This window comes from Rhinatrema bivittatum, chromosome 19, assembly GCF_901001135.1.
Source record: "Rhinatrema bivittatum chromosome 19, aRhiBiv1.1, whole genome shotgun sequence".
Taxonomy (NCBI): Eukaryota; Metazoa; Chordata; class Amphibia; order Gymnophiona; family Rhinatrematidae; genus Rhinatrema; species Rhinatrema bivittatum.
In genome coordinates, this window is record NC_042633.1 from 23,182,676 (window position 1) to 23,201,157 (window position 18,482).

At 50.3% G+C, this 18,482-nt stretch overlaps 1 protein-coding gene across 1 annotated transcript in view; it reads left to right on the forward strand.

Annotated features, from left to right (window-relative positions):
• The first annotated feature begins 604 nt into the window (after nt 1–604).
• Nucleotides 605–18,482, forward strand: part of CNOT3 (CCR4-NOT transcription complex subunit 3) — a 53,758-nt gene continuing 35,880 nt past the window's right edge. Inside the window, 4 exon segments of the mRNA XM_029584278.1 lie at nt 605–762; nt 11,833–11,907; nt 12,346–12,413; nt 12,569–12,643. Coding sequence (XP_029440138.1) covers nt 11,883–11,907; nt 12,346–12,413; nt 12,569–12,643 — 168 coding nt within the window. The 5' untranslated portion in view covers nt 605–762; nt 11,833–11,882.

The window sequence follows — 18,482 nt, forward strand, 5'->3', positions numbered from 1 at the left end:
ACAATGGCTGAGGTCTCAAAGCTGCAGCTCTTTCTTTTTTTTTTTTCTTCTTTGAAAGAAGCTCCTACTGGTGGTGGGCACGACTCAGTGTCTACGAGGAAGGGGTTGCGATCAATACAACAGCGGCGGTGCAAAGGGCATGTCAAAATGTCACCATTTTTGTTAAACTATAAATAATCGCATCCCCAGTGCGGTCCTTTTCACGTATTCCTCTCCGTCCTGCCAGGGGCGGGGTTACAATCAAAAGTGATAGGGGAGACCGCTTAAAGGGCACTGCCTCGGCACCTGCTGCAGCGATGCAGCTCAAGCCCGCCCCCTACTACTCCGTCACATAACTTTCGCGGAATGCCGTTTTATTTATTTTTTTTTCTGACTCCATAACCAATATGGCTGACGCAACCTCTTCCGTTGCTACAAGCCGTTGACCAATGGGCTTTTCGCTCCGCCCTCCTGGCGCTGCTAGCCAATAGGGGCATCGTCTACCTCGACCCCCTCCTACCTCCCTACTTCTGGTCCAATGAAAGAGAGAAAGGGGGCGGCCGCGGCCAATCAGCGCGGGCGAGGGAGGCGGGGGCGGGGAGCCAGGAGTGAGCGCGAGAGAAGGGGGGGAGGTTGCGTGGCCGCCATCTTGGCTGGGAGAGAGAGGGAGAAACGGAGGGACTGCCGTGCGTGAGGCGAGAGAGGAGGCGCGGGGTAGCGCGGTCCGGACCTGAGCGGAGTCCCGTGGCGGCGAGGGAAGAGCCGGCGCCCCGGTGTCTGGCGGTGAGTAGCCTCAGCCTTCTCCATCCCCTCCACCACTACCTAGCTCCCCCCACCCCCCCGGGCTCCTCCTCCCCCTCCTCTCCCTGTCACTGAGCCGCCGCCATTCCCCCCCCCCCCACCGTAGGGCTGGGGGGGGAGGAGGGTTGGTGACCTGGTATTTGGCCTGAAGGTAAGAATTAAACTGTACACGGTGGTGTGACAGCTGCACCGGGGCGCTAGTTACTTAGGTAGTTGAGTAATATGATAACTGCACTTGGAGTGGTAATTGTGCTGTGATAGGGTAATAACGCTTGGGGGGGTTGGTATGATAATTGCATGGAAGAAAATGACTCTTGGGTTAGCAGGATAATTAGTGGGGGTAAGAATGGCTCTTGGGGTTCATATGAAATTGCATGGTGGAAGGGTTAGTATGTTAATTGCATGGGAGAAATGACTTGGGGGTTAGTGTGATTGTATGGTGGGAGGAGCTTAGTATTGCATGGGAGAGAATGACTCGGTTAGTATGATAATTGCACGGTAGGGATAAGAATGACTCTTGGGGGTTAGTATGATAATTGCATGGTGGAGGGGTGACTGATCATTGCATGGAAGCGGAAGAATGACTTTTGGGGGGTAGTATGATAATTGCATGGGAGCATAAGAATGACTCTTGGGGAGTTTATATAATTGCATGGAGGTTAGTATGATAATTACATAGTAGAGGGTAAACATAACGGGGGTTAGAATGACTCTTGGGTTAATATGGTGATTTCATGGTGGGGAGGGGTAGGAATGCTTCTTGGCGGGGATTAGTATGGTAATTGCATGGGGGGTAAGAATGATTCTTACCGTCCCAAGATGATTGTATGGGGGTAAGAATGACTTTTGGGGGATTAGTACAATTGCATGGGAGTGCAAGAATGACTCTTGAGGAGTTGATATGATAATTGCATGGAGGTTAGTATGACGATGCATGGTAAAAAGGACTGATTGCTTGATGGGGTAAGAATGACATTTGGAGGTTAGTATGGTGATCCTATGGTGGGGTAAGAATGTTTCTTGGCAGGAGTAAGGATAAAGTTTGCATGGTGGGGTGTGTAAATGATTCTTGGGTGTTAACTTGATTGCATGGTGGGGGTAAGTGATTTTTGGTGAGGGTTAATATGATTGCATGTTGGTCAGAATGACTCTTGGGGGGGGCTAAAGATGACAGTTGCGAATGACTCTTGGGGATTAGTATGATTGCATGAAGGGGGATAAGAGTGACTCTTGCGGTTAGTACCGTTGCATGGTGGGGAGTAAGAATGACTCTTGGTAGAGGTTAACTTGATGATTGCTTGGTGGAGGTAAGTGATTTTTTGCAAGGGGTTAGTATGATGACTGCATGGTGGGAGGTAAGAATGATTCATGGGTTAGTATGACTTGGGGGGGGGGGGGAGGTTAAATGATTCTTTGTGGGTATTTAGGACGATGATTGCATGATGGGGTAGGAATGACTCTATTGAGTGGGTTAGTATAATTTCATAGAGGTGAGTTAGAAAGGTAATTGAATGGGGCATAAGAATAACATTGGGTTGGGTATTATATGGTTTGTATTGTAGATTAATTTAATAAATGTACTGCTGGAGGTGCAAGACAGTTGCAATGGGGCAACATAACTTGTACAAGAATTACGATGAGGTTGTATAATTGTTATATAGGTCTGACTGACTTGGGGAGCACAGTTGGCTATTGGTAGAAATACCAGATTTTGATGATTATTTTGAAGGGGGGGGGGAGGGGGTGGAATCAGCAGATGCCAGTATTGGGCTAGCTCCCTTTGGAAGGAGTGGCACTGTCTGGTAGATATTGGTCTTATTAATTCTCTTTCTTCAGCAGAAGGGAACCTGGGCTGAAGTTGTGCTTTCTGCGAGTCAGAAAGAGTCCTTAGGATTTGCTGACTTACCCTGGGGATTTGGCTTCTGCATTAATGCATATTACCCAGATTCCAGTTGTCAAGCTACTTCATTATCTCTAATGCTCTTCAGGGGCCAGATTAATCACATTGTGCCATGCGATACAAAAATCAAAAAGCTGCAATACGCACAATCAGCGTGGGTCAGCAACCTCTCCAGCCCTTCAGTGTCTGACTAGGTGCCCAGATATCTTTTTGCGTCTCACGGTATCTGATCTAGGAGCTCAAATCCCTGCTCATTTGAGACCTTGCAAATATTGTACACTTTTAGGTGAGGTTTGGAGTCAGTTTAAATGTTCAGAATTATCGGATCTCTTTTTTTTTTCCCCTGTTACATACCCAGATCAGTCCAGACTTCTGGGTTTTGCCTCCCTTCCAGCAGATGGAGACAAATTTTCACAGCCACCTGCACATAACCAGGTGTATGTAGCCCCTGCAGTCCTTCAGTATTTCTCTGTCTCAAGCAGATGGAGGAGGTGCAAAACCTGCAGTTCTGGACCGCAAAAAAAGAAAAAAAAGACAGAGAATGTTTTCTTCCAAGATTTCTCTCTTAGGAGGTTGGCAGGTCCTGATGGGGCCATCCCTCCTGGTTGTAGGGGCAGACGAATAGGGGTTGGAAACCCTAAATTGCACTTGATTCTACGCTGGAGGTGAAAGTTGGTGGTCCAGTTCCCTCACCACCTGGAGTTCAGGGAGAAGCTTTTGCCAAGCTTCAGATAAGGCTATTCTTATTTTTTTTTCCTCTTGTCTGTGTCTTGCTGTTTTGTTTTTGTTGTAAAGCTTAAAAAAAAACAAAACGAGGAAAGAAGAGCAAAGTGTTTGGAAGGCTTATTGCTGTTTTCCCCTGGTGCCAGTGGTGCAGTGTGGCTCCCGGTGATTTTTCCCCATATGGGGTCTGCCTCGTGGTCGGCGCAATGCCCAGGCATGCTGAAGGAGGTTCGTTGCTTTGTTTGTGGCCGTGACTCCACACGCCTGTCGCGGGATGGTCGATGTTCTGGTTTCTCTCAGCAGGGGAGGGACTGCAGCAGCCCCCCTTGTGCAACATCTTTGAGGTGGACATCTTTGCGGTGGGCCAAAGGCTGCACGGCACAAGGCTGACAATCAGTTCTTGTTGAGTGCTGGAACGGTGGCCATTTTGGAATCCTTCATGGCTAAATCGCAGCTTGGAGAGGGGATTTCCCGCCCTTGCTTTCTCCACCTGATTTGTCCCGAGGAGGCCTGGGGGGGGATTCTGAGAATTTCTCTCCTTTTTCGCCTGAATTTGTGGTATTAATGCAAAAGGCCTTTTTAGCCCACCAGGCCGTGGGGTAGCCCTCTTGCAAGTGCAGGGCAGCTGGACCCCTTCCTGGAAAGAGGTCAAAGTTTTCAGGGACCTCGGGGGGGGGGGGGGGCACAAGGATTTGGCGGGGTTGGGGGCCACTGAAGAGGCTTTCTCAGAAGATCCTGACTGAGGATCATCACAGGGGAATGGGGCCCCAGACACTGATCCGGATCAGGGTCCGCAGGATCTGGCCAAGGAAAGGTCTCGACAATGGACTGAGTCGATCCCAAGATGCTCCGCCTCTTTCAGAAGGAGGAGCTGGGTCCCCTGATACCGTTTGTCCTGGTTGAGTTAGGTATAGCGGCTTCTCAGGAGGAATCGGACCAGGAGGATGTGGATTCGGTCTTGGTAGGCTTGCAGGGTCTGGCCAAGACTTTTTTTCCATTTCATAAGTTGGTGAAACAGTTGGTGGTCAGGCAATGGGGTACTCCAGAGACTGGCCTTAAGGTGAGCCGGGTTATGGATAAGTTGTATCCTTTGCCCGAGGACACTCTGGAACTCCTGTGGGTCTGAAGGTGGATGCCTCCGTCTCCACAGTTACAAAGAGGGCGACTATCCCAGTGGCGGGGGATGCAGCTCTGAAGGATGTGCAAGAGAAGAAGCTGGAAGTGCATCTTAAGAAGATATTTGAGGTGTCTGCATTGGGCATCCGGGCGGCTGTCTGCAGTAGTTTTATGCTTCGAGCGTTACAGGAGAACAGAAGTATGTCACTCTCTGAGTCTCAGCGGGCAGGGCATCTCGAGGCCGCAGTCGCTTGTGGCACAGATGCCTTTATATGACCTGATTCGTACTTCTTCCAGAACGATGATGTCTGTTGTCTCAGCCAGGAGACTTCTTGGGTTGCGGAATTGATGGGCTAATGTCTCCTTGAAAGCTCAGCTGGGTGCACTGCCATTCAAGGGTTTTCCTAAAAAAGTTAACATGCTTTGATAATTGTCTTTTTCAAAGAACCTTAGGTAAACAGGCACAGCAAAGCTATTTGTTTTGGTCTGCACTATCTTTAAGAATATCCTAAGATATTGCACTTCTTCGAATCTTTGAAGGAAAAGACCTGGGTTGAGGGAAATATGTGCGTTGTGCTTGTGATTATTTACCACACTCCCTCTGGGATGGGTTGGCAGTAGTATCTATATTTGGGGGAAGTCATTTCTCTATGGTGTATAGTTTGGGGTCAGTAACTGTAGTGCACGAGTCTTCAGGTGAGAAATGCTTGCAAGAACCCTGTGGCCTCTGTGTTTTGGTTTTTTTTTTTTATAAAGAATCACAGGAATCTATATGACCAGTGGCGATGCTCACCATGTCTAATGATTTTGTTGCTAAGCCATTAAGTTTAGAGTTTTGTTAAGCTTTGTTGTTAACAAAAAAGCAATGAATTGCCTTATGCTGTCTGCGTATGATTTGTTCCACATTTACTATGTCAACAGTGACATGGACTGCACGAACGAATGAGAGCCAATGTGGGACTCTCTTGCCAACATGGCTGCTCATAGATGTTTGTTGGAGCATCAGGAGAGCATAAAAGAATTTTCAGAATAAGAGATGCAGCCGTAACATTTTCAGTTGCCAGTTCACGCAGGTCAGGGAGGGATGTGGTGATTGCTATATAGCACTGTTTGACAATGTGGCAGACCACTTCTGATTAACCAGGGGAGCTCTGCAGAAAGCAAAATGCCGCTGGCAGTTGTGTCTGAAGAAAAATGACCTGGAATGGTCATGGTAGAGAAATGAAAGGAGGATGCTTTGCTTGTGCTTCAGAAGTGTGTTAGGGGAAGGTGTTTGCCAGCTTAGACAATGCAATGACGGTGACTTTTATATCAACCGACAGGGAGAGACCAAAAGTCAGATGGTTTCTCAGGATGCTCAGTTGTTGGTTCACTGGGTGGAGCAGCACCTGGCAGTTCTGGCAGCATCTTGCATAGCCGGGGTGGACAATGTGTGGGCGGATTTTTTCAGTAGGTAAAAGTTGGGACCCGGAGAATGGGAGCTGTCAGAGGAAGCAATGCTTCTTGTTCAGACATCTCGGCCCTCGGGAAGGTCTAAGTCCTTTTGGAGCCGACAACTAAAAAGAGGAACTGGTTCTGGTTCGGGCTCAGGTTCGACCTGAACTTCCCAATGAAGTTTGGCTGACCCATCCATAGGACGAGGAATAGGGGGCTGACTATCTCTCTTCTATCAGAGGTGGGTTGAGATCACATCAGACAAATGGATACTGGACATCATACGAGAAGGATATTTTCTAGAATTTCGCAGCATCCCTCAGGACATGTTCATGATTTCACCTTGCCAATCCCAGCACAAAAAACTGGCAGTGGAATCCATGTTGATAAGGCTCCTCAGTTTGAGGGCTATAACCACGGTACCTACATCCCAGGAAAATACGGGGCGTTATTCCATCTATTTCATCGTACCCAAGAAGGAGGGTTCATTTCGCCCCATCCTGGATCTCCAGAGTGTCATTTGTCATGCTGGTAATTCATTTCTGCATGGAAACTCTTCGCTCCATCATGGCCGTACAACCGGGAGATTTCTTAACATCCCTGGACCTCTCGGAGTCCTACCTTCATATCCCAATCTGTGAAGACCACCATGATCAGTTCCAGGGGTTGCCCTTCGGCCTGGCCACCGCCCCCAGAACATTCTCCAAAATTATGGTGGTCATAGTGGCGGCACTGAGGAAAGAAGGGATCCTGGTGCACCCTTACTTAGACAAGTGGCTGATCTGGGCGAAGTCATTGGAAGAGAGCCTCCAGGTGACCAGTAGTAGGGTCAGGTCCCTGCTTCAGGAATTCGGTTGGGTCGTGAACATGGACAAGAGCAGTCTCAAGCCCTCCCAGTCCTTAGAGTACCTGGGAGTCCGGTTCGACACCAAGCAGGACATGGTCTTCCTCCCTCCCTCGAGGATAAGGAAACTCGTGCCACATGCGTCGGTTGACGAACTCAATGTGCCCCAGGGTGTGGAGCTATCTACAGGTCCTCGGCCTGATGGCGTCAACCCTAGAGGTGGTACCGTGGGCGAGGGCACACATGCGGCCACTCAAACGCTCCCTGCTGTCACGTTGAAACCCACTGTTTCAAGACTACTCGATTCGCCTCCACCTACTGATGGAAGTATATTCTTGTCTCCAGTGGTGGCTACAGGAAGTGCATCTAAGCAAGGGTATAAGCCTGTCTCCCTGCGAACTGGCTAGCCCTCACGATGGACGCGAGCTTCCAACGGTGGGGAGCCCACTGTCAAGAATTGACAACCCAGGGGCAATGGATCAGGGAAGAGGTGCGCTGATCATAAACTGCCTGGGAGCCCGAGCTGTCAGATTAGCATGCCTGCAGTTCAGCCACAGGCTCCAAGGACAAGCAGTCAGCGTGATGTCGAACAACGCAAAAATGGTAGCTTACATCGACTGCCAGGGAGGAACCAAAAGCCACCAAGTGTCTCTTGAGATAGACCCCCTTAATGGAATGGGCGGACATAAATCTATAAGGGATCTCGGCCTCCCACATTGCGGGAAAAGACAACATCCGAGCAGACTTTCTCAGCAGGAAGAGTCTGGATCCAGGGAAATGGGCGTTGTCGAGCAGAGCCTCCTAGATCACTGGGGCCTCTCATCCATTGACCTGGCCACATTTCACAATGCAAAGGTTCCTCGAGTCTTCAGTCGCAGAAGAGATTAGCGCTCCCAAGGGATCGATGTCCTTGTCCAGACCTGGCCAGAGGAGGACTTACTGTACGCCTTCCCTACGTGGCCTCTGCTGGGCATGGTCATTTGCAAGATCGAACACCACAGAGGATTAGTCCTTCTGGAGGCCCCGGATGCCTGTGGTATGCAGACATGCAGAGGCTTCTGGTGGAGAGCCTCCTATGCCTCCCCCTGCATAGGGACCTTCTCCAGCAAGGTCCGATCCATCATGAAGACCCAACTCTGTTTTGTCTTACGGTCTGGCCCTTGAGAGGGCTCGCCTGACAAAGCGTGGATATTCGGCGGCTGTAATCGCCACCTTGCTCCGTGTGCGGAAGTTCTCGAAGATGCCATGTTTGGTGAAAGTGTGCTGCGTGCGGTTCTTTCGGGTTCCCACCCAGTGTAGAGGGGCTTGGGTACATCCCACTTGTCTGGACTGATCTGGGGTATGAACAGGAAAGGAAAGTTGGTTCTTACCTGCTAATTTTTGTTCCTGCAATACCCCAGATCAGTCCAGACTCCCGTCCCCTTATTGTTGCGAAAGACCTTTTCCCGCTGCTGGTGATGTAGAATTTGAATAAGATTGTACATAGTTTAAACAATTTTGGGGTTGGAAGTTTTTTCATTACTCTAAGCTGAGGGTTCAGTTTTGTTGGGGGTTCCAACTTTAATCCTCAGCTCGCTCTAGAGGGAGAAAGCCTTAGTGTTTGGAAGGAGTCATCTTGGCTTGGGTACAGGTCAATACTGAGGGACTGCAGGTGGCACTCATGGTTATGTAGCAGTGCCTCAGAGTTTTGTTCTCTGCCTCCATCTGCGGGTTGGGATGCACAACCCACTAGTCTGGACTGATCCATGGTATTCCAGGAACGAAAATTAGCAGGTAAGAACCAATTTTTCCTTTGGTCACGCCAGAAAAAGCGTATTTGACTTTTAATGTGGTGCTTGGTTTCAGTTCGAGAGGCTTTCCTTGACATCTCGCCAGAAATCGTCGTTTAGGAACGTTATTCAAGGAAGAAATGGAATGAGCCCGATTTTAGGCCTTTTACATGCTTGCCCTGGCTCCACAGCCATGGCCACAGATAACTCTTGGATCTCTGCAGCAGTGTCTGGCGGAGAAATGGCGTGGAGGTACCAGTGCTATGTGTGGGAGTTCTATCTCTGCTGCTGGTTTTCCCTGATTATTTTAGATGGGCATTTCCATTAGTATTAGGGGGCAAATCTAATTTTAGACAGAAAATAGGTATTGTCTATGAGAGTCCTGTATGTTGAAGAGAAATTGTAGATAACATATCTGTGTTCTGTAGTGAGAATATCTCAGTCAGTTGGGCGATCAAACGTCCATGCCTGGAGTCTGCCAGGCCGCATCCAGCACAGGAGCAAAACCTGCAGTGCGGTACAGAACGGCTGCAGCTGCTGGAAGGGGCAGGTACGAGCTGGAAGGAGAAAATGAGTGTCGCTGAGCACTGGAGATAGAGATGGGCGAGGGCTTCATTGGAGAGAGCACGCAGGAAGCAACTAGCATAACGGGATTCAAAAGCGGGTGGACAACTTCCTGATGGAAAAGTCCATAAACAGTTATTAGCCAAGTAGGCTTGGGAAAGCCAGGGCTTATCCTGAAATAGATATGAGATCTGCTGAGTACTTGTGCCCTGGATTGGCCACGGTTGAAAACCGGATGCTGGGCTTGATGGACCCTGGTCTGACCCTAGCATGGCATGAGGTAGAGGTTTAAGTGGAATAGGATAACCGGAGGAGATGAGGCTGGGGTGAAGGAGCAGGACAAATATTTCCCCACCCAAAAAAAAAAAGCAATAAAATAGCAAAGTGTAGTAAAACCCAATAGAGTTGGGGGGAAAAAAGTCCCTCTCCCAAAATGTAATTTAAAATTTTAAAAAAAAAAAAGTTTTGTGGGTTCCTAAATGTTTTGGTTGGCACTTAACTTTTCTAAATATTTTGTCATGTTTCTGTTTTGTGCTGACAATTCTGAAAAAAAATAAAAATGACAGGGGGGCGGGGAAGGCAAGCTTCGCTACCGCGCCATCCTAAATCCCAGCAAAACAAACTGGCACACAGAACGCTATTTTCGTTGCATGCCAGGCTCAGCAAGCCAGTTCCAGCACTTCTGGCTCGGGGACGGTAAGCAGACGTTGGAAGGATGAAGCCGAGTGGTGCTGTGCTTCTCCTTTAAATGATTAACATGGCTGGTGCCAGGGAGCCAAGGCATGAGATTGGGTGACGCTTATCAGGTCAGGAACACGTTGCCCTGCAGCAGAGCTGGCAATCGGCAGCCGTCTGCGCTGTGTGTCGTGCTCAGAGGGTCATCGGGGTACAGCCGTAGAGCAGCGATCCAGAATAATAGTTTTGCTGTGTCTTGCGTGCACTCCCCGTTGTGTCCTTGTTGGTGTGGCTCATTTGCATTCTCCTGGTGCCTGTCACCCAAACAACATTTCCTCTGGCTGTCCAGGAAATGAGCATGCAAGCTGCTTCCAGAGTGTGGATGGTTTGAGAGAATTTCCCTGCCGTCCGTTTCTGAAGGGAAGTCAGAACTGTGCAGTAACAGTTCAGTTGAATTTTCTGGTACCCCAGGAGTGAATGGTAGGCAGATGACTGTTACAGAATATAGTAGTGAAGGAAGGAGGGGGAGGTGAGCGGTGACAGCGTAGCCAAGGGGCAACTGGACAGACTAGGGTGTTCAGAGCTCCTATATTGCTGTGTTAAACCTCACCTATAAGATGCACAACTTTGCTGTGATATGGAAGGTGGCACTTGGTGACTCTCTCAATAATCTTTGCCCTCTTGGAGCACCACTTTAGTTATAGGAAGGGGGGAACCAGGACTTGAGATAGTGACAAGCAGATTCTCGGCCTTCCTCTGCCACCTAAAGCCATCAGCTAGTATGGGACAGCCCAGACAGAGGCCAGGGGATGCCTCAGCGAGGGTCTGGGATGTCCTGGCAGAGTACCTCCAGTCTTGCTCCCCCGCCATGCCTTGTCACTCTTTCCAGTCCCGGAACATGATGTGCATGTGGAGCTTGGATATGGCTGCGTTCTGGTCCACATGGGCGGTGGTGAAGCATTTAACGCAGTATTAATGAGTGGAGGGATGCGTATTGTTCGTTCTGTAGTTTAGTAAAGTGTGAATCTGTTCATTGGGAACTTTCTAAAGTTCGAGCTACTCCCTGTGTTATATACTTTGCCTTGACTCTGCTGTGCATGTTCTTGCCCTACTCTGGCGTACTTAGATATAACGGACTGTAGGCCTTTCTCCAGACACTGCATGAGCAGAGGCTGCTTGGAATGTTATTTTAGCTATAATATGATCCTAGCTTGTTGCTAAACCTGACAACCTCATGGCACTTTTACCTTCTGTTCTGGGTTTTATGGCAGTACTTGGAAGAAGTGCCCTGTCTGTTTGTTTTTTTTCTCCCATGCCTGCCCCTAACTCTTTGGACAGTTCCTATCTGTGTGTATTCCCCACCCACTGCCCCTATAGCTGTTCTTGCCCTGCTGGGACCTTTCCTATTGCTTAGATTAGTTGAGCACAGCTGGGGATTGTGTATTGGGGGGGGGGGGGCACAGAAGGCAAGGGGGAATTAGAAAAGAGACTGAAAGAGAATAAGCTCAGTCCTTTAAAATGTCCCAGTTGTATGAACTGAGGACAGGGACTGAGTAGATCTTTAACAGGGTGATGAAAAGCAGGGTCCACGGGTCTTCCGGTCATCTCCTGTGTTGAGGGAAGTTGACGCTTTGTTTTGCTTTGGGGATGGGGCATAGCAGGAATCAGACCTTCTTCTATGAAGAAAACGCCTGGCAACGGAATTTTTGTTTGGGGGGGGGGGGGGGCGAGAAGGGCAGGAGAGCCAACACGGGTCTTTGTAAGGCCACTAAATGTTTAAAGGTGCAAGATGAGATTGATAGCACCCGAGGAGATGACCCGCGTCATTAGATCCTATCCTTGACTTCCCCATGATCTTCCTTAGAGCTAAGATGGGGGGGAGGGACATTTTCCTCTCTTCCCTGGACTCATAGGCTCGTTCCATAGCACAGGGACCGAGCCAGACTTGCTTAGATTTGACTGCCTCTCTAACATGGCTTCTTTGTTCCCACCCCTCTTTGTTTTGTTTTTTTTTCTTCTCATTTCAGCATCCTAGCCTTTTGAAGTATGAAGAGAGCCCCTCTCTAGTGAAGGAAATATGGCAGATAAAAGAAAACTACAAGGTAAGATGGGGGCAAAGCCTGTCCAACGGGGCGTTTAATTGGAGTTTTCTGCCCCTTCTGCTTCCCTGCCAAACCCATTCCTTGCCAGCTGCCTCTGGAGCTGCCATCTAACATCACAAATGCCAAAACGGATCCCGTCCTTGTGTCCGGGAGAAGGGGGTGTTCATGTGTCTTGCAGGGAATGACTTTTGAATTGTTTCCTTCGATGTCTGGTTTGGGTTCAAGGCAGCGGAGGGGGCTTGGGCCAAGCTCTGGAATGGCCTTCGAGCTCCTGAGCCTTTCCATTCCCTGCGGTCTCTTTCTTGATGACACTGAGGTAGGGAAGTTGAGTGTTTTGGCAAAGGGGCGAGAGGTGCAGACCCCCCCCCCCCCAACTCCCCCCTCTTATTACAGCAGTGTCCGGCACTAAGGACATCCCCTCTCTCTGTCTCCCCTCAGGTGAGATTGATCGCTGTTTGAAAAAGGTATCGGAGGGGGTGGAGCAGTTCGAGGATATTTGGCAGAAGGTGCGAAACTGAGACCTGGACAGCGTTTTTTTCTTCTTGTTCCTCTTCCCCACTTTCTCTCTCTCCCCCCCCCCCCCACACCTAGCTGTCTCCCCCACCACCTGCTGCTGCCTCTTCCCTGTTAACGCACTCCTCCTCCCTGCCTCCTTCTGCAGCTTCACAACGCAGCGAACGCCAACCAGAAGGAGAAATATGAAGCAGACTTGAAGAAAGAGATAAAGAAGCTGCAGGTAGGGGGTGCCAGCATGACGCGGGCCTGCTGTACTCTGAGATGCGTCACATGTTGACCTTGTAGGGAGGCGATGCCCCATGCGCCAGCTCCGGTCTTCCCAACATCACCCTCTTGGATTCTTTGCACTGGTACTGCCTCATTTTGCTGGTATTCCTGGTTCTCCTTTAGCGTTGGTCAGAGGTTTATTAATGTAATTATTTTGTAACCGCATTGTTTGCAGGCTCTGCTACCTTTTACTGGTCCCCACCTCCTATACTCCAGATTCTGTGTGTGGTTTTGTTGCCAGTGGAGCTGTTCCCTGTATGTACCCGGATCAGTCCAGACCATGGGTTAAGCCCCCCGTTCCAGCAGGTGGTGACAGACCAGAGTTCTGAGGCTGCCCATACAGAACCTACCCAGGAACCCTCAGTATTCGTCTGTCTCCAGCAGGTGGAGACAGACCAGAGTTCTGAGGCTGCCCATACAGAACCTACCCAGGAACCCTCAGTATTCGTCTGTCTCCAGCAGGTGGAGACAGACCAGAGTTCTGAGGCTGCCCATATAAGGACAGAACCTACCCAGGAACCCTCAGTATTCGTCTGTCTCCAGCAGGTGGAGACAGACCAGAGTTCTGAGGCTGCCCATACAGAACCTACCCAGGAACCCTCAGTATTCGTCTGTCTCCAGCAGGTGGAGACAGACCAGAGTTCTGAGGCTGCCCATACAGAACCTACCCAGGAACCCTCAGTATTCGTCTGTCTCCAGCAGGTGGAGACAGACCAGAGTTCTGAGGCTGCCCATATAAGGACAGAACCTACCCAGGAACCCTCAGTATTCGTCTGTCTCCAGCAGGTGGAGACAGACCAGAGTTCTGAGGCTGCCCATACAGAACCTACCCAGGAACCCTCAGTATTCGTCTGTCTCCAGCAGGTGGAGACAGACCAGAGTTCTGAGGCTGCCCATATAAGGACAGAACCTACCCAGGAACCCTCAGTATTCGTCTGTCTCCAGCAGGTGGAGACAGACCAGAGTTCTGAGGCTGCCCATACAGAACCTACCCAGGAACCCTCAGTATTCGTCTGTCTCCAGCAGGTGGAGACAGACCAGAGTTCTGAGGCTGCCCATATCCGGACAGAACCGACCCAGGAACCCTCAGTATTCGTCTGTCTCCAGCAGGTGGAGACAGACCAGAGTTCTGAGGCTGCCCATATAAGGACAGAACCGACCCAGGAACCCTCAGTATTCGTCTGTCTCCAGCAGGTGGAGACAGACCAGAGTTCTGAGGCTGCCCATATAAGGACAGAACCGACCCAGGAACCCTCAGTATTCGTCTGTCTCCAGCAGGTGGAGACAGACCAGAGTTCTGAGGCTGCCCATATAAGGACAGAACCGACCCAGGAACCCTCAGTATTCGTCTGTCTCCAGCAGGTGGAGACAGACCAGAGTTCTGAGGCTGCCCATATAAGGACAGAACCTACCCAGGAACCCTCAGTATTCGTCTGTCTCCAGCAGGTGGAGACAGACCAGAGTTCTGAGGCTGCCCATATAAGGACAGAACTGACCCAGGAACCCTCAGTATTCGTCTGTCTCCAGCAGGTGGAGACAGACCAGAGTTCTGAGGCTGCCCATATAAGGACAGAACCTACCCAGGAACCCTCAGTATTCGTCTGTCTCCAGCAGGTGGAGACAGACCAGAGTTCTGAGGCTGCCCATATAAGGACAGAACCGACCCAGGAACCCTCAGTATTCGTCTGTCTCCAGCAGGTGGAGACAGACCAGAGTTCTGAGGCTGCCCATATAAGGACAGAACCGACCCAGGAACCCTCAGTATTCGTCTGTCTCCAGCAGGTGGAGACAGACCAGAGTTCTGAGGCTGCCCATATAAGGACAGAACCTACCCAGGAACCCTCAGTATTCGTCTGTCTCCAGCAGGTGGAGACAGACCAGAGTTCTGAGGCTGCCCATATAAGGACAGAACCTACCCAGGAACCCTCAGTATTCGTCTGTCTCCAGCAGGTGGAGACAGACCAGAGTTCTGAGGCTGCCCATATAAGGACAGAACCTACCCAGGAACCCTCAGTATTCGTCTGTCTCCAGCAGGTGGAGACAGACCAGAGTTCTGAGGCTGCCCATACAGAACCTACCCAGGAACCCTCAGTATTCGTCTGTCCTCCAGCAGGTGGAGACAGACCAGAGTTCTGAGGCTGCCCATATAAGGACAGAACCTACCCAGGAACCCTCAGTATTCGTCTGTCTCCAGCAGGTGGAGACAGACCAGAGTTCTGAGGCTGCCCATATAAGGACAGAACCTACCCAGGAACCCTCAGTATTCGTCTGTCTCCAGCAGGTGGAGACAGACCAGAGTTCTGAGGCTGCCCATACAGAACCTACCCAGGAACCCTCAGTATTCGTCTGTCTCCAGCAGGTGGAGACAGACCAGAGTTCTGAGGCTGCCCATATAAGGACAGAACCGACCCAGGAACCCTCAGTATTCGTCTGTCTCCAGCAGGTGGAACATCTCACCCTTGGTTCTCTGTTTAGCTTGCCCTCTGGGTGTTTTTCTTCTTTCTTAAGGGCAAGCTCACGCAAGTACCTTTTTAATTTGCTTTCTTAAATATTTAAAAAAATAAATAAAAAAAGAGAATTTTTCTCTGTCTGATTGTGTTTAGGGTGGACACTTTTGTCTCCCTCGCTCTTGGGGTTCCTAGGGGGGCTTTGACCCTTGATATTTATCAGCCTAGGTTCCCTTCCCGGTGACCTGTGTGGGTGATATTGGTGGTGCCAGTCCCTCTCCCCACGTACCTGCTGCTGTGCTCCGAGATGCCCATTCCTTGGTTGTGCCTTTCAGGGACGAGTTACATTCCCTTGACTCTGTGATTTAAAATAAAATATTTCCTACATTAAATTACACAGAGACTTTTTTACCTATACAGTTTCTTTCTTTTGATTAATAAAAAAAAAAAAAAAAAAAAAAAGGAAAAGTAAAGTGCAGCAGTTTTTATTTTTGTGAGGAGAGAGCGGGGTTCAATCTCCCGCCTTCCTCCTCTGGGGCTCCCAGCTCAGCTGATTTTAATTACATTGCGGCTCCCTCCTCATGCCGCGGCCACTCTGTTGTATTGCCTGTGGAGAGTCGGCCTCCCGACTCTCCCGCGAGGGTGTTTGTTCTAGGTGCCTTTCCAGGGGTGAAGGCTCCTCTTTCGATTCGCCAGCAATTCAACCACGGGGAAGGACTCCCCGACGTGCTGCCAAGCCGTTTCCGTCCTGGGATCGTGCGGCTGCGGCGGCCATTTTAAATTTTTCTGATCCTTCTCTTCCTGCTTCTTTGGGAGCAGGAGACTCAATTCCTTCACTTTTCCCCCCGATTTGAGCCCGGTTCGCTCTCGGGGTGCTGGCTCTGACCCCCCCCCCCCCCCCTGCAACAAATTCGGCCAGGGCCCGTTTTTCATCAGAATTTGTTCTGTTAATACATGAATCTTATCTGGCCAGTCTGCAAAGGGAGGTGGACCCCCCCCCCCCCCTCCTGTTGTCCCCCCCCCCCCCCAAATCCCTCCTAATTTTCCTAGGCCTTCCTCCGAGGTGGGTTTGGACCCTCAGGGCCCTGTTAGGGTTCGCTTAGTCCCTGGAGCTCCCCCTCCCGCGGCGGACCCACCTCCCCCGCCTTCTTTGGACCCGCTTGATGTTGGGGATGATGATGATTCCCCCCCCCCCCCTCTTAGAGGGTGATGATCCACGTGTCCTGCGTTTATTTTGGCGGGAAGAATTGGAGCCTCTTATTCCCTTCGTTCTTCAAGAACTGGGAATTGATGCCCCCCCAGATGATTCTGTGGCAGCAGCGATGACGCCAAACGTGGACCCGGTCCTGGCGGGGCTTAGGGCCTTACCGCGTACTTTCCCTTTTCATCCTATGCATCGCTTGCTCCTCCTCAGGGAATGGGAATCTCCAGAGACGGGTCTTCGCATTGGGAGAGCTATGGATAAACTCTACCCGCTCCCTGAGGACTGCCTGGACATGTTAAAAATTCCCAAAGTGGATTCTTGTGTCATCGCTGTGACAGCTCACTACCATCCCGGTGGTGGGTGCTACAGCATTATGGGATGTACAGGACCGTAAACTTGAATTTTATTTAAAACGTATTTTTGAAGTCTTAGCTCTTGGTGTCCGGGCGACAATTTTCAGCAGTCTCATGCAGCGGGCAAGCCTTAGGTGGATGCAGCAGTTACTCAGCACCCAGGACCTCCTGTCTGCAGAGGCTGAACAAGCTGAACGTTTGGAGGATGCTATAGCCTATGGTGCGGATGCACTATATGATTTGCTTCGGGCCCAAGCTAAAGCTATGGTTTCAGCGGTATCTGCCAGACGTCTTCTCTGGTTGCGCAATTGGTCTGCTGATGCTTCTTCTAAGGCTCGGTTGGGCAATCTTCCTTTTAAGGGCAAGTTGCTTTTTGGTGAGGACCTGGAACAGCTTATTCAGTCCTTGGGGGAAAACAAGGTCCATAAGCTGCCAGCGGACCGTCCCAAACAGTCGAAGTCTTTTTTCCCGACTCGTTCTCGCTTCAGGGGGAATCGCCGTTATGTTAACAGAGCCCGTGGATCCTTCCCCAGGGGAGGGGTATCCAGGTCACAGTCTTGGTCCCGTTCCTTTCATGGCCGTCGAGGTTTCCGAAATGGCCATCAGCAGTCCACCACCTCTAAGTCAGCTCCCCAATGAGATTCGGCCGGTCCATTCCTCCGCACGAAACTTAGGTGGGTGTCTTTCTATGTTTCTCGAGGAGTGGGCCAAAATCACTTCCGACCTCTGGGTCCTCGATGTGATAGAGCACGGCTACGCATTAGATTTTGCCAGACACCTGCCGGATCTCTACATCGTTTCCCCTTGCGGCCATTCCAAGCGGCCTGCGGTTTGCCACACCTTGTTGAATCTTCAGGAATTGGGGGCAATCAGTCCGGTTCCAGTACACGAAAGGGGCGCCGGCCAATATTCAATTTACTTCGTTGTTCCCAAAAAGGACGATTCTTTCCGTCCCATTCTGGATCTTAAAAGGGTCAATCAGGCCCTCAGGGTTCCCCGTTTCAAAATGGAAACCCTGCGGGCGGTAATTGCAGTGGTTCATCCCGGGGAATTTCTCACTTCCCTAGATCTGAAGGAGGCTTATTTTCACATCCCCATTCGTCAGGAACATCAGAAATTCCTTCGTTTTCAGATCCTAGGTCAGCACTTCCAGTTTCGGGCTCTCTCGTTCGGTCTCGCCAGTGCTTCCCGCACCTTTACCAAGGTCATGGTAGTCGTTGCAGCAGCTCTTCGCCAGGAAGGGATTTTGGTCCATCCTTACCTGGATGATTGGTTGATCAGGGCCAAGTCCGTCTATCTCTGCGCATCGCAGTAGACAGAGTTTTAGAGCTTCTTACATCGCTCGGTTGGATAATCAATTTCTCCAAAAGCACTCTTCAGCCCTCGCAAGAGCTGGAATTTTTAGGCGCTTTTTTTTCAACACTCTGATCGGGAAAGTTTTTCTTTCAGACTCGCGGACAATCAATCTGATAGATCAGTTGAACATTTTTGTCTTTTTCCCTCTTCCCACGGCGTGGGATTACCTCCAGGTTCTAGGGACCATGGCTTCCACGATCGATCTCGTCCCCTGGGCGTTTGCTCATATGCGTCCTTTTCAGAAAGCATTGGAAGCCGATATCTGAGCAGTATCAGGAGATTCTTCCTCTCTCTGACTACCATCGCCAGCATTCAATGGTGGTTTTCCTCGGCCCACCTTCTCAGGGAATGCCTCTTTTGACTCCCTCTTGGGTCATAGTAACGACAGACGCCAGCCTCTCCGGTTGGGGAGCTGTCTGTCAATCTCAAACG